Raw genomic sequence first — 16,760 nt, forward strand, 5'->3', positions numbered from 1 at the left:
CGGTCATTAATCAACATATAATATCAAAAGTCTAAGAAGCAATCTTCATTAAAACAAAATAATAATACTAATAACATTGTTGACCGAATTGTCAATTACTGGCATCCAAAACAGAATGTGATCATCAAAGTATAAAATTGAGGATAAAATAAGCTTGAGAATTTCTTGTCAAAGAAAAAAAATCTACTAAACTTCCCATCTTTATCACCCATATTCGGAACCTAATTCAGAAGATAAAAACTACATCAGAAACTCCACCACTCTCTTTAATCCAAGGAAGGTTCAAGGTCAGTTTTCCATCAGTAGCCATCCATTCAAAGCCAACATTGGCACCATTCAAACAGCACTTCTTCGGTGACTCAGTTGAGTAGGCTAAGAACATGCCTCCACCTTTAACTTTAATTTTGGCACTAATCTCTGCACCACCCTCACTGTAATCCAACTCAATTATGGTCCCTCCACTGTTGAACATGTTGGTCAGTCCAATGGGTGCAAATTTGGCGGTCAGGCCTAGCTTCTTAACCGGCACAAAGCTGAAAATCTCAAACGAAGATGGTTGAATGGTGATCTCAATGGCAGTCGCTAAGAATAGCTTCTCAGCCTGATTTTGATAGACCGCAAACTCCTCTGCCTCACCCATTTTTGTTGCTTCCATCTTCTGGTCCCATTCGATGTCACTGACATGCACAAGACAAGCCATTGGTTTGTAGCACTGTGAATAGCCCTTAATTCTTTTTTCCTTGGGGTCCCAACCACCTCCTTGGCAGTTGAAGGCACCCACCACCCCTCCATACTGTAAAACATACACAGATTTTAGCGTGTCATGATTGACATAGTAATCCAAATTAATTACTCAGATAAAATTGAAATTTTTGGTTCAAGAGCCAAGCATTATATAGTACATTTTCAATCAGGACATGGTCATTTTGGAAAATTAGTCGTGCTAACTAAGGCAGAACCATTCCCATGAGAGTTATCTCATCATTGAATGATGTAAAAAAAAAAAAAAATTCATCATTCAATATAAAAAAAAAAATTAGTTTTTGTTTGGAGGTCACTACTAAAATTTTGAATGTAAAAAACGATTATAAAAGCAGAAAAAAATTAATCCAATTGTAGCCTAATTTACCCAAAATTATGGAAAACCGTATTAGATTGATAAACTTTTTAGTCATAGATATTGATGATGGTATAAGATATATAAAGCAGAATATTAAAAAATGTAACTAGATCAAAGGTGAGGGGCAGAAACCTTGTTGAAATTCCAAATCTTGAGAATGGTCTCACTGTCAAAAAGAGGGTTCTTGAAAAGGCAGTCTCTGGTTGGGAGAGCAAAGTGCTGGCACTTGGGAATGGTACCATCTGGGAACACAAGTAGCTTTAATAGATCAAAATTGTGACCTCCCACTGAGTCACTCACATAAACAGGTCCACCGCAGATAGCCCTCGATCCAGCATGGAACTTGGCACACAGATGGTCTGATTGAAACATATCCCAATCAGGCTGTATAATCTGACCCATCCACAAGCTGTTGTAGGCACAGTGGATCATATGAACCCCCTGTAACCAGTACACTCCATTTGGATCCCCATTTGGATCTTGGAACCAGAAGTCATCACCTGCAAGAAAAAAAAAAAAAAAAAAAAAATCTAACAAACTAAATTACTAACTACCATGACCAATTATTTATTATTTTTTTGGTGACAAGAGGGTATCACTACCTTTCGGTAACAAACAATATATAGTGCTATGAGACCTTGTGTCAGGTAAGAAAAGAGAAGACATTTGCCATTTTTCTGTTTATAAGTGATTATGTTCTAGAGAAGACTATTTGATTGAAAAATCTTACCAACTCTTCCCATAGAAATCTGCTTTGTCCCGAGTAAGAAGAAGTCATTACATTGTTCCATGCTAGAGATAAGTCCAGTTCCTTTGAAGTTCTTGGAAAGGGATTTTGAAAGCCCCTCGTAGTAAGCCTTAGCAAGCTCAACCCGGCCTCCATATTCCTCACCAACATATTCAAGTGTCTGCAGAAATGTAGAGTTTAGTTATGTAAGAGACTGTAAAAGCTACAAGAATTTAGTACTACTTAAAAGTCTAGGATTGAAGAGAGATAAAGACTTACATGAATAACATCCACTTTGACTCCTGTAATTCCAACTTCGGAAAGGTAGGAGTGCATAGAGTCATAGAAATCACTGGCTTGATCAGGATGAACAAGCCCAATGCTTCCTTCAACAATCTTCACCACTGCAAGATCACTCATTGTCCCGTCAAGCCCTGGAGAGACTTTGCAAGGGACTATCTTTGAACTGAGGTGAGTTGTTCCTGGCCTAACACCGCCCCACGCACCACATAGCGCGTGCCAAACATAAATATCATCCAAACCTTTGAATTGTGCTCTCAAATCCCTTGTAAAAGCCTTCATTCCATTATTTTCTGCTTTGCTGGAACAGCTCTCACAAGTTTGGCTTGAACCACCATCCTGTTCTCCACCAAACATAGCATTCAACTCTTGTTTCAGGTTTTCAATCTGTGATTGAAACTGGGACAAGTCAGTGACGCCAGATTGGATGGCCTTGTCGCGAGCCTTCTCTGCATGCTCAACCTCAATAGCTTTAGAGATCAGCATCTTTGGCTTCTTGGGATCAAATGGAGGTGGATTAGGACCCAACATGGACCCTCCCTTGTACTTTTTAAACTTCTCACATTCATCAAGTCTTTGAAGCCTTGCAGTCATTTGAGTCCCACCCAAAACAAGATTTTTCGCGTCCTCGTGAGGGTCACCTCCATCCAGATTGATGCTTTGCCATCCATCATCAATAATTAGAAATCTTGGTGAGACACCTCCATCTGCAAATTCCTTCACTCCATGCCAGACGCCGGCAGGCTCTACCGTTAAGTAGAATGCATCCCAAGTGCACCAACCAAACCTGTCAACAAGGGATGGGATTGATTTCTCTTCCAAGAGCCTAAACGTATTGAGATGGACCCTAATAGCACTATAAGCCTCTTTCATCAAGTTGTAGGGATTATCAGACATATGAACATAAGCAATTGCATCAAAAGATGATGCTTTGACTTGTGTGGAACCACTTTCAGCACAGATCATGACATGACCATCCATGCCCGGACGTAGAACAGACCTGAAGGAACCATCAATGATGGGTAGGATGAGGACATATGACCTTATTTCAGGGACATCTAAGAGTAGCCATTGGGTTTCCATCTGCAAATCTGACCCACAACTCCCCACCCACTGTGTAGACCACCATGTTTTAAATCGAAAAATGCTCAGAAAGTTCCTACCGTTAAACTTACCTAAGGAATTCATCGACATATCAGATGGTTCCTCCTTACTGAATCCAAGGAACCCACCCTTGTTTGATATGGACTGGACACGCTGAAATAGGGGAAGTGGAGCATTGGAAGAGTGACATATCGAAGAAAAACTTTTGAATGAGACATTGCTGGGGACTTCGGAGAGCAAAGGAACTCCTTTGACACATAATTTGCCATCAGACAATGCAAAGCATTCAACCTTATTATCGGATTTTAAGACACTAAAGATGGAGTTGATAGGATCATTATGAGGAGCCATGACAGAGGAAGAACAGGGGAATGAAATGAACTAACTGAACTGAACTGAGAGATGAGAAATCACAAGAAAACTAATTGGGTTTATATAGAAAACAAAGGATATGGATAGAGAATGAAAATCTTTGAAATTCCAATATGAATCAAATCTACAATTGAAAAGAAACCGTGACAAGGTGCTACCCTTTTTTTTTTTCTCTCGGCAGACCAAAATTAGATTGTGCAATCTTTGATACCTTTTACAAATATGGTATTTGTACCTATTACAAATATGGGAGCTGAACTTGCAGTTTTTGAGTTCTGTCACAATTTATGGATGCTGAAAAGAGAGAGCACTGAAGATTATTAATCAAGATTAAGAACACAAAGGTGGATAATGATTTGGAAGATTTAATTGGATTTTATATCAGAGAAACTTAAGAATGATATTGTATAAAGAAGCCATCCATAAATACATGTATACTAGTTGGCCTTGCATGCATCATGACATATGCCATCTTGTTTCTTGGCGGCTAGTCTGTCTCTTTTTCTGCGTCTTCACAAGTCTTACCATGAATTTAAAATGAAGAATGTGGAAACATTGGAGACAGGCAGTGGAACTAAACAAGGGAAGCCTGTACAAGCGACTTATTTCCTAACATTTAAAAAGGAGACAAGATAGCCTACAAATCTTGCTATCCTTATGTGTTTGAATATATATATATATACCAAACAAAAGTTTATATTAAGAATTTATTTTTATTACCTACCAACCAACCAACACAATTATTTGAGCGTAATCCTCTGTTAGGTAGGAAAGAAGGGAGGCAGAGCCCGTGTATGCCTGGGCAAGTGCCCCCTCCAATTTTTAAATTTTTTGTATATATATATATATATGGAATTTTTAATATAATGCCCCCTAAAATTTTAATTTTCAAATTTATCTATTAATTTTCTTATTCTTTTCTCTTTTACTCTTTAAATTTCTTTTAAAAGTTAAATTTCTGTAAGTTCTGAGATTTTTTTTTTCCCTTCTACTTTTTAAATTATTATTATTATTATTATTATTATTTCCTTAATATTGACTTTAATAACACTTGGCTTTGCCAACTAGGTCACTGGTCACTAATAACGCCCACTTAAAAAAAAAAAAAAAAAAAAAAAAAAAAAAAAAAGTCTAAAATAGTCTCTCCAGACTCTTCCATACTTTAAGATGGCCTAAAGCAAGGATGAAACTCACAAATCAAAAAATGACCCAATTTTTTTTTACCAAAACAAAAAAATAAAAAAAATTTAAGAGAGGAAATAATAAATTACTACTAAAAAATTCTTTGTGTAAGTACTTATATTCTGAAAATGTACATAAAAAAATAAAAAAGTTATTAACATTTATACAGGAGTATATGGTAGACAGATAGAAAATCCAGTGTTACGCGCCACAGAAGTCTGGTCGTTCCGGAATCTCGCCCCTCGTTTCGTGTAAGATCACTTTCATGGTAACAGAGGCGGTAGGACGGATTTGTTACTGTGAAAATTTGATCCCTCACCTATCTTTTTGGGGGTAGAGGAGATACCCTCAGCTACTAATTCACCTTTGATACTAATTCATGTATAATTGAAACTAATCGATCGGTTAGCATATAATAGTAATATGTTGATGGATTTCAAAAATCTAACTTTTGAAATATGCATATTAATCAAATTTTTGACATAAAGGGATCATTTGTGAAATTTCAGAAAAATATACATATAAAAGTAAAAAAAAAAAAAAAAAAAAAAAGGAAATCGGGAGACGGGATGCCCACTGGCACATGCTCCCTCCGCCATTGATTTCTAAAGCATGCATGTTTTTACTCCTAACGCTAGAAAACGTAATATTTTTGTAAAATTGTAATCACCTGAAACAAGAACTGGGACGTGCAAGATCTGAGTCGGCCCGGGTAAAGATCCTTTCTAACTGGCCAACCAGTCGCTTTTTCTGTTTATTAGAGTGCTTCGAAGAGAGAGGGTGGTAGCCGCTCAGGCTGTCTTATTCAGAGCCCCAGAAAGATGGTATCTATCTTTCGTATCATTACCTTTACTACTATACTTTTGCTACTTGGAAGTCAATTCAAGGATTACCACCTTACCCGGCGGCCGCTTTACGATTAAGATCTATACCTGTGGGATCCACCTTTCCGTCTATTCCAAGCCCATCCTTGTCTCCACTCCACGTGTCATTTTGCATGTCAAGTCTTCAAATCTCTCCACAGTCCCTCCTGCCCTTTTCTGTGAGAGATTCAGATGATCCCCTTCAATGTTAGATAAGAGAACAAGTGGATTAACTGTAGTTTTCACTTTCTTTTATTCCTATATATCTATCTATCTAAAAATTCTATACTTCCTAACTACACCTTCCTTTTCTATCATATATCCAGATGATTCCATATCCCATCACTAAACAAAATTTAGGATCTTCCCTTGCACATGACCAAATTAATGGTTAAAATGTCCACAGGGGAACCTATGCTTTTCCACTTGGCCGGGTTAATTAGGTCATGATCAAATCTTTCCCGCCCTTTTTTAATTTAATCCTGTCAGTGTGAAGGTCATACGTAGGTGAACAAGATGTGTAAATCATTCGACGGAAGCCGCACCCAATTGTGGCTCAACCTCTGCTGAGATTTGAAACCATGCTTTTTAAGGAAAATTATTACTTGTCGAGTTCTGAAGATTTTGGTCCTTAGATACTATTATAGATCATCAACTGGCTATTTTTGCTCTTTTTAGTGGTGTTGGACTCATTGAATGTTACTAAAATATGAATTTGCCATAAGTTGAGTTCACCATAGATGTAGAACGATGGATGGCCTTGTAATTTTCATCCACCTTTAAACTTTTTGCTTTTGATATATATATATATATATATATGGTTCTTTGCCAAGTCTATTCACCTTAAAAGACTAATCAAATGCAATGCATTTTTTATATTTATGTATTTTTTATTCTCATTTTCTATCACATTCTTACATGTTGAAAATTGTACTACAGTATGTGGTAGAAAATGAGAATAAAAAATACATAAATAAAATAAAAAAGAAATTTCATTAATTGTAAAACAACCTGTTTCAACAAGTGGGTTGCCAAAATTTTACTGAGTTGAGTGTGCAAAAGATGAAAGACAAGCAAATGGTGAATGCTGAGCAATCTCTAAATTCCAAACTGATCGTCAATCTCGTCTGCTTGCCAGGGGAACCACCTCAGCCAAGGGAGTTGAAAGGGTTTTTGAATTGGAGAGGTTCAGATTGAGTGCAGCAGCAGCTAGGGGTCAACGCATTTGAGGTGGAAGAGGTGCCCGCAATCAGGCAGCTAGCAGCCGGAGCATATCGCTGCTCTTGTTATCCGCCAAACAAATGGAACAGCACAAAGCAGTACTAGATCCCTTGTTCTTGAGCTTGGCTTCGGAGTAAAGCAGCTTTGGGTAATTCAATAGGGTGACCTCATCTAGCCCGACATGAACAACACAATCTTCTTGTTCAAGTGGCTCCCTAATAACCCTCCGAGCCATTGGGGCTGTTGCAGATGAGTGAGCCCGGCTGCAGCAGTATGAAGGGTGATGGTTGTGATGAGCAAAGGATAGCAAAAGCTGCCGATGTCACCGGAGCCCAAGATCCCCGGTGCCAGTTGTGCTATTCATCATCTTGGGTGATAATGGGAAGAGCCTAATATTCTTTCCAAATTGTAGAAGATTGAGCGATCGAGGTGGTTTGGTCAGCCATGGGTGATGCAAAGCCAGTGGTTATTTGGGGGTTAAAGATTTGGAAAGTCAAACGGTAAGAGAGAGAGATTGGTTGAGTTTTAATTAAAGGAAGATGCATTTTAACTTTAGAAAGGAGAGGGAGGATGATGAGATAATGTATGTGAATGAATATACATGAAATGTTTTCTTTTTTTGCGTATTATTTTATGAGTTTCTGTCTGCAAGTTCTTGGATGTCAATGGATTCTCAAATCTATATCCTTGACTTGCACGCTTGTTTCAGGTGATTAACGTGTTTCTTTTAACTTAAATTTTCTATCATTTTTTTTTTCTCTCTCTCACACATTGCATTGCACCTTCATACACCACAAAATTATTTGTTGCCTAGTGCTTCTTTAATAAAGTATACACCTATCACATTAATTACTCATATACGTTTATTTTTTTTTCAGAATACTCATACGAGTTTACTTCTATGATATTAGAGATTTATTATTAGTTATACTACCTCCATTCCATAATAGAATTTCATTTTTAAAAATGGGAGTTTTGAAGGGACATGCATTTAATGCATTGTCTCTTTTTAAAATTATCAATTTGTCTCTTCTAATTTAAATAATATAATTATAAAGTTTAAAATTTTAAAAAAAATAAAAGATAATGATGGAAATATAAAATTTATTTCCTTTGATTTTTTAAAAAGAATAATTAATTTGAGAGATGTAAAAACAAAAAATTAGATTATTAATATGGGCGGAGGGAATATTAATCTTCAGCCATGACCACGGAATAGTTTGTGCTAGTGGCTCCAGCCAGCAGGCCTCTTTATGGGTACGAATTGTTGCATGGTAAAATTAAAATTTTAAGGAAGCTTAGCTTATTGATTGATTGATTGATGAGCGCAACTGTATTTTGTAGACAAGAAAACCAAAAATGTGAAACCACTGATGTAATTGGTCGTTGTAACCGACAAACAATATCAAATTGGAGGTTGGCTTTGGAGTGGTTAATGATTATTCAAACAGTGTCGCTAATAATCCATGTCAATTGTTCAGTTGGCAACTTAGATGGACAGAGAGTGCATAATTTGTACTATCACAGAATTCATCCAAAGTAAGGTGCCTTTTGATAAAATTGTAATTTTAAGTGGTAAAATTATACTTTTAAGTGCTAAATATATTAATTCGAAAACCTATTTGATAGTATATTAATTTTACGTTAATATTTGGGTCCTCCTATGAGAGGATGAACTTTATCCTCATTTTTTTCTTTTGAGGGGGCATCAAATTTCTATATAATATTTTAAACTCGTATTCTTTCCCTATTCAACACTTGATACAGTACATTCTTTAAATAAATTTAGTAATTTTTCAATTTCAAATGGAGGTTGAGTATAGAAACAATCGTGATTCTTTTGAAAAAAAAAAAAAAAAAAAAAAAAAAAAAAAAAAAAAAAAACTCTTTGGAATTCGGTTTAATCGGTAAGACATCAACTGGGAAGATGAACTTTATCAATTAAATTCATTCAAACTAAGGTGCTGTTTGATAAAACTGAAAATTAAGTACTGAAAATTTCAAGTACTGAATTTTAAGCGCTGAAATTTTAAGTGTTGAATATATTAATCCGAAAACTTGTTTAATACTGTATTAATTTTAAGCGCTGAATTCATTAAGATTGTTTATTAAATGCGAAAGTTGAAATCTGTATATTGTATATATTACATTTTTGCCTTGAATATCTTCTACATACAATATTATTGATGGGTGAAAAGTAACCCTACGTTTGATCAACCGCTTAACCTACGATAACGATGAAGCTACATCAATAAGTTGACAAGGATGAGGCAGAAAGCCATTAAATGAGGGGATTGAAACAACACGCTCAATTGGTTGGGATGATTAACGGAATCTCCAAAAAAATCCTCTAATTGGTAACTAACTCAAATCATGGAAACTCTATAAATTCAACTCCAACTTATTGAATGAGGTACACAAAAACTTTATTGTGAATCATTAAATACAATACTCGACAATTATCTCTGGTCTTTGACTTGATCATTGGATTGTCCTCGACCGACACCACACTGGTGCCCTACGAAGTGACGTCATCCCTCTATTTCGCAAGAAACGTTGCCGTTCCGAGTCGTGCGGATTTTCACTTGAATAATTATTATAAAAGTCCTATATTAAAACATAAACACATAGATAAAATAATGAATTTCACCAAAGAAATATATCAATTTAATAATAGATTTAATGTCAATACTGATCATAAAAATTCCAAAATCAAAATACAAAATGAATAACTTATGAAAATGAAATATTAATGAAATGGAGATTAGTTCACGCACAAATCATTTTATTTTTATTTATTTAGTAGTTTTGCATCATAACAATGGTGAGAGGAATTGCATTGCATGATTGTTAATTATAAACTTGAGTGAACCATGCAGTATATAAATATATTTATATTTTGTTGAATATTATTTGTATTCACATTATTTGAGAAGAAAAGTGCAACGAAATTGGGGTAAACTAAAAACACACAAGTGTTGGAAAACCTAAAATATAATATTTAGGGTAAAAATGTCACTAACAAAATATTTTAAAACCTAAAATCATTTACTGAATATTATTTGTATTCACATTATTTAAGAAGAAAAGTGTAATGAAATTGGGGTAAATTAAAAACAAACAAGTGTTGGAAAACCTAAAATATAATATTTGGGGTAAAAATGTTAATAACAAAATATTTTAAAACCTAAAATCACTTACTGTCTTTTGCGATAATCTTTAAGTAACGTTGGTGTCACTTAAAATTTTGGCTTGTTTTAAGTGGTACGTAATATTTTAAGTAGCAATCTAAATGGTTGGCTTACCATGTTTTGTATTAAGAGCTCAATAACAACATCAAACAAGCCTTAAATTTGAAATAAATCAACGATAAAAAAATAATAAAAAAAAGAAAAAAAAAGATTAAGTTTTCAAAAGAACTCATTTATGGATCCAGATCCCCTCCTATCAAGACATGTGGCATTAATCGCTACCATGTTAAAAAAAATACTCAATCTCTCATGTTTATTTGCTCTAACCTCTCATGTTTCTTCCCTCTATATCGACTATATACTCAATCTCTCATGTTTCATCTTTCTAAATATACACTATATACTCTCTAATCTTTTTTTTCTCTCTATATCCAACGATTGCTCTATCTCTCATGTTTCTTTCTTTCTTTCTCATCTCTTTCTATATCTCTATTGACTTATTTTACTCTCTCTTCTATATCGTCCCATCTTACATTCTCATAATTAGGGTGAGTCGTTTTCATATTTATGCTTCATTTGGTTAGAGGGATGAAAAAATGGATAGAGGGAGAGATGGATGAGAAATCCCTAGGGAAGGGAAAGTGTCTCCCCCATTTTTTATTTGGCTGAATGGAATAGATAGTAAAAGGATGGATGGGGTGATATATTTTTTGTTTGGTTGGAAAAAAGAGAAATAAATTTTTTATATATTTTTTACCAATATACCCTCATTGTATAAACTAATAAAAGGTAGATATTCATTTTAATTTTTTTGAAAAGGTTAAAATTGAAAATTGTATATTTGTAGGTAATTATTCATTTTAAAATTGGAAATTGTATATTTGTAGGTAATTATTCATTTTCTTTCTCCTCTCTTTCCCCCAAAATTGGGCTGATATAAAAACATGAAGAAATGAGGGATGTTTCATCCCTCCTTGCATCATTTCCATCTTCTCCTCCCTCTAACCAAACACGAAAAGTTTCATCCATCCCTACTCTCATCCATCATTCCTCAATTGTTCATTCCAACTATTCATTTCTTTGGTATGAAATTTAAAGTCATAATGAAAATTCTTTCCAATAAATAAAAATTCATTTTACAACTAAACCTAAGAAATGGGGTTGTGGCCCCACCAAATGTTTGATCCGATCCATAAATCATTACTCTTATGCGCGTTTGATATGCAGAATGGAATGGAATGGAATGGAATGCTCATTCCAACCATTCATTTCTTTGGTATGAAATTTAAAGCCAGAATGAAAATTATTTCCAATAAATAAAAGTCCATTTTACAACTAAACTTAAGAAATGGCCATTTCATTCCTGACCAATTTTATGTGAAAAAATCAAGATTCCAAAATACCCTCATGAACCAAGTCCTAAAATGCAATACCCCTAATTTTAAAAGGATAGTCTTGGTATTTTAATTAAAGATTTTATTGCATTTTCATTGAATTATTTGCTTATTTGCGTAATAAATTAATTGTGTGTTTATTTAAATTCATTGTTTAATTGTTTATTTAATTTAATTATTTGGTTAATTGTTGATTTAATTGACTTGTTTTATTTAATAGCTTATATGACTTATTTGTTTAATTTTGTGTTTGCTTAGGTGGACTTAATTGGTTTATAATTTTTATTGTATCGTGTATAGTTTAAGTTTAGGGTTTTTCTTTTATGAAATTATGTTAGCCGACTTATAATTAGGTTGGAATTAGAATTAGGTTTTATAGAAGCCTATATATATATAAGTTAGGTGTCTGCCAAGGGTTTTAGAACCTTATTCACGTACTGTGAGGCAGAGAGAATAGAGAGGGATTTGGGAGAAAAAAAAAAGAGAAACTTGAGATAAACATAGAGAGGCTCAAGGAGGAAAGAAAGGGCGTTGCTCGTGGGTTGAACCAAGAGGCAACAGAGGAGGAGTACAGTCTTGGGATTTGTCGGAACTCAGAGACGGTGGTTTAAGGTTTCAAAATTGAAACCGAAGACAAGTTTTATTCTAACTCTTTTCCTTAAACCTGTGTTATGTGCATGCTATATAGTCTCCAGGAATTAATTCCAACTTTAAAACGGATGTTTGATGCATGTTATATCAGACTGTAACCTATTTTATGTTTAATTAACTGAAATTGTTTTTCTTGCGTAAACTGTTTCGATTATGTTTTAGATTTTTGTCAAGCAATTCGTTTTGGAATTTGAGGAGTTTTTAGGACTTTTGGGACTTAAATTGGATCCTAAAAACTTTTTAAAAATTGGGACAGAGGACTTGAACTTCGCCGGAAGCAAAGAAGAAGAACAAAGGAAAAGTAGCACAGCTCTCAGGGAGAGAGCCGGCTCCCTGGGTGAGAGAGTCGGCTGTCCATGAGGGAGAGCCGGCTCCAAAGGTGTGAGAGCCGGCTCCCATGAAGGGGGAGTCGACTCCGTTGCTGTAACACCCGTATGGGTGAATTTTTGGGGTTTTCTGATGATAGTGGGTTAAAATATAATTCTGAAACTTGTTTGGGGGTTTTTAATAATGTATAAAACATACTTAAGACCCAGGAATGTTGGTTTATACTGTGGTAATGGACTTCATGAAATTTAAATACTAATTTGCATGTTGTCACGGAATAAGGAAGTTTTATTGCTAGTGATTGTTTTAGCAAATTAAATAGACTAATAGGAATGTATTTTTGGAATTTGAATGTTATGTGCTCAGTTTAAACTTGTGAGTATCATTATATCATGCTCTGGATTCATAACTGGGGATTAAATAGACATCATGAAATTCATATATTAATTTGCATGCTGTTAAGGATTGTGGAAGATTTAATTGCTAGTTTTGTTTTACCAAATTAAATGGACTAGTATGAAAGTATTTTTAGGATTTTGGTATAAGTTGCTTAGTTTATATTTCTGATTATCGTTATAACATGCTATGGATTTTAATTAATGAACGATTATAAATTCTGTTCTGTCAATTATACGGATATGGATAGTTTAAATTGTTTATCATTACTCTAACAGTTTAAACGAGGTTATATGACTATAATCACATATTGGATGCATAATAAGATCTTGTATATATTTGACTTCTATTATGTTTGTCTCTGGATGTATTTGATGTTCGAATGAGTGTGCATCATTTATGGATCATATGCATTATATGCACCGGTATGGGACGGTGGCATATTAGGGATGGATTAAATCAAAACACTAATTCGTACATATTCATACATACAGAATGGATTAACTAAAACAGTTAAATCCTACATGGATTCATGTCTTGTCAACTAAAAGAATTGAACGACATATCGGATGTTTGTTTTATATTCTATATTAGGAATGATTTATATATGTGATTATGGTACCATGATATGAGCTTGAGCCTCAGGATCATAGTTAGGGTGCGTATATCGCCTAGGATGGATAACTGGACCTAATTGTTGTTCCCTGGTAGGTCTAGGTATATATGACCACGTTACGTGCAATTTGTATGTTACCTTATACTCAGGCTGAGACAGAACTGTGGGCTAGTGAGCGTCCTATAGTGTGTATCTATATCTATATGGACTATTTTAGTTATTGTTGAGCTATCTAAGATGTATCTGCGTATCAGATTTCTGTATGGATTGTAGTAGGATAGAACTTGCATGTGGGCCTGACCCACTCTTATATTTTTCTAGGTGTTCGTCAGTTCCAGGCTTAGAGCTTGATAGCAGATACAGTCACTAATTCCTCCAACTACGTAAGACTGCTTTCTATATTTAGTTTTGGCTTTTGTTTCAATTATTTCCTTTTCAGTTTGGAATTTTAATAGGGGTCCACAAGATGGATTCCCGAATTGTTTAATTAATAGAGGTTTTGGATTATTGGATTTCAATTATATAATTTTGAGGATTTTTTTTTTTTTTTTTAATTTAGAATTCTTTCAGCGTTTATTATTTTATTCTTATTTTATTTTTGTATTCCGTGCTTATTTACATATTGATTGTCTGGTATCTCTCGGATCTGTGCTCAGACTTGATCACCCGTGACTCTAAAATCAAGGGATGTCACATAAAACCACCACCACCATCGCTTCTGCCTTCCACCACCATTACTACCTTTCACCACTGCCACTTTCACTACCTTCCACCACCACTGCCGCCACCACCACCACTTCCACCTCCACCATCACCACTGCCTCCACTACCTTCCACCACTACCATTGCCGCCGCCACCCCCACCATCACCATTACTGTTATTACCACCAATACTATTGTCATTGCCACCCACCTGCATTGTCACCGCGTTCACCATTATCAACGCCATTGTTCTCTTCACTGCCTTCCACTGTTGTCTTCTGCCACTATCGCCATTACCTTCTACCACCACCATCTAGACCACTGCCGCCTTCCACCTCTATCACACCACTACCCCTTCTACCGTTTTCCACCACCACCTACACCATTATCACCTTCCACCATAATTACCACTACTTCCATAACCGCCAACACTTTCCACCACCCATCACCTACACTACTGCTACCTTCCACCACCACCACCTCCTTTCCACCACTGCCACCGACTTCCTCCGTCGCCTTCCAACACTAACACCTACACCACTGTCGTTTTCCACCTACACCAGCATTATCGCCACCACCCACCACCACTGCCATTTGTTTTTACAAAAATTATAGAATAATGTTATTTTGTGAATTTAATTTACTTTTCACCGAAAAGGATATTTTGGATAATTCAATTTAAAATTCATTCTATTCTAGGTTTTAAATTGGTCCAATCAAATGCTAGAATAGTTATTATTATTACATATATACATCATTTCATATTTGTAATTAAACAATAGATTGAGAATGGTCATTTAAATCAATTTCAACATGCCAAACACAACATTAATGAAAACTAGAAGGATAAATTATGCTAACCTCATCAGATTTGTCATAATTACAAAAATCTCTCCTATAGTTTTAAAATTACTTCGACCTCCCTAAAAGACAAACCTTCTAACCAAACGGAACTACAATGTGTTTGGAAAGTCAAGATTTGATGGGATTTGAAATGGATTCAAAATGGAATTCATAGTTTTAAGAAGCAATGTAATTTAAAATGGAATTGAATTTCATAAAATTGAAATCCCAAAATATAGTGTTATCAAATTTTATGAAAATTGGTGGAATTTGATGATATTTTGTAAATTACACAGTGTTATCAAATTTTAGGAAAATTGGTGGATTTGACGATATTTTGTAAATTATATAATTTACTCAATTTTTGAAGTGTGTGTGAGTACTTAGAGCATCTCCAGCAGTCTCTTAAAGTACTCTTTTGTGGAAAATATATACTGGCACATATGATATGTAATTTTTTTTTTTTAATCTTTAGCAGTCTGTTAAGATATACTGCCATCTCACTAATGTGTAAAATTGTTGCGTATTTTACGTAACCTTTTGGCTGATTTGTTAGGCAGATTCCTATGTGGCGTCTAGCTGGCAAAAAGAATGGGCCCCGGTCTCTCTCTCTCTCTTCACCCATCTGCGATTTTCACTCTAGTTTCAGTTCTCTCTCTAGAAGATCGGGAATGCCAGATTTGGGGTGTCAAAGATTGATGGCAGTGTCGGCAACAGAACTCCGATCAGTTCCCGATACTGCATCAACCGTTATATCAGCAGATCGGTAGTCCCATGCTCAAATCAAAGTGTCTTCTCTCTTTACGAAGAGAAATCTATACTGTCGCCAAAAGGCCACGAGATTTTTTTTGATTATTCAATTTTTTTTCTACTGTTAGCCATGGACTGCTAGTAGGATCTATGCCGTGTATCAATTATGTAAAAATGTTCCACTTTACTCAAAACCCATTTGTCTCTTCCCTTTTTCCACCCGATCTCGACAAAAAAGAGAAATTCCTCCGGTCATGTCAATTGGATCAACACAATATAAATGCTCGAAACCCATTTGTCTCTTCCTCTTTTCCCTAAGGAATTTCTAAAAAGCCAAATGACAGAAAATGTATGGGCAATAGAAAGATTTCAATTAAAGACTTCGACGAGAAACAAGGACATAAACTTCAGATTGTCATCGTGGCTGTCGCGAGTCGTCACCGTAAGAAATTGATTCTGATTGGGTGTCGCCATTGGATAATTCACCTCAGATTGGGTGTCGCCGTCCAGCAGTGTTGTTGGCAATGTTAGCTAATTTACCTTGGTCAAGCTTTTTGCCGGCTGGCGGTTTATGGTTGCCGACAGTGAAATCCCGGCGAGGACGGATCGCTGTAGATGTCGCCGAAGTTGAATTGACGCGTGCAAATTCGTCAAGCGTGTAGTGGATTGTCAGCGCGTGTTGAGAACGCAGGAAATGGGTTTGATGAAGTTCTGCACTAGGATCGAGTACGCTGAAACGACGTTCTTCATATCAGTTTGTTCCGCGTAGAGAAAATGAATGGACAACGTGTCATGATGTTGACGCCAAATTGGATTAATTTTTTGCCAGCTGTACCGCCACATGTATTCTGCCTTGCAAGTAGGTCGGACTGTTCTGCCTGAATATCACGACCCTTGGGGAATATATTTTTACAAAAAAGGTATAAAACAACAACTGCAGCTAAAAATAAATAATCCAAATTTTTTGTGTAAATCTATTGTGACATATCAAATTTACACCA

General features: G+C 35.4%; 1 protein-coding gene and 1 pseudogene across 1 annotated transcript; both read right to left on the minus strand.

The window, feature by feature from the left end:
- On the minus strand, nucleotides 1-3,909 carry LOC132293213 (stachyose synthase-like). The gene is made up of 4 exons (XM_059790588.1): nucleotides 2,127-3,909; nucleotides 1,851-2,028; nucleotides 1,253-1,620; nucleotides 1-793 (listed from the first exon to the last, which is right to left on the minus strand). Exons 1-4 carry the CDS (start codon nucleotides 3,600-3,602, stop codon nucleotides 227-229), a joined length of 2,589 nt encoding a protein of 862 aa, XP_059646571.1. The 5' UTR covers nucleotides 3,603-3,909; the 3' UTR covers nucleotides 1-226.
- Nucleotides 3,910-6,596: 2,687 nt separating this feature from the next.
- Nucleotides 6,597-7,253, minus strand: LOC132285011 (RING-H2 finger protein ATL70-like; annotated as a pseudogene).
- Between the last annotated feature and the right edge of the window lie 9,507 nt (nucleotides 7,254-16,760).

Source organism: Cornus florida, unplaced genomic scaffold (genome assembly GCF_030987335.1).
Source record: "Cornus florida cultivar Cherokee Brave unplaced genomic scaffold, ASM3098733v1 CherokeeBrave_3.0.0_Hap2_Chr02, whole genome shotgun sequence".
NCBI classification, from domain to species: domain Eukaryota; kingdom Viridiplantae; phylum Streptophyta; class Magnoliopsida; order Cornales; family Cornaceae; genus Cornus; species Cornus florida.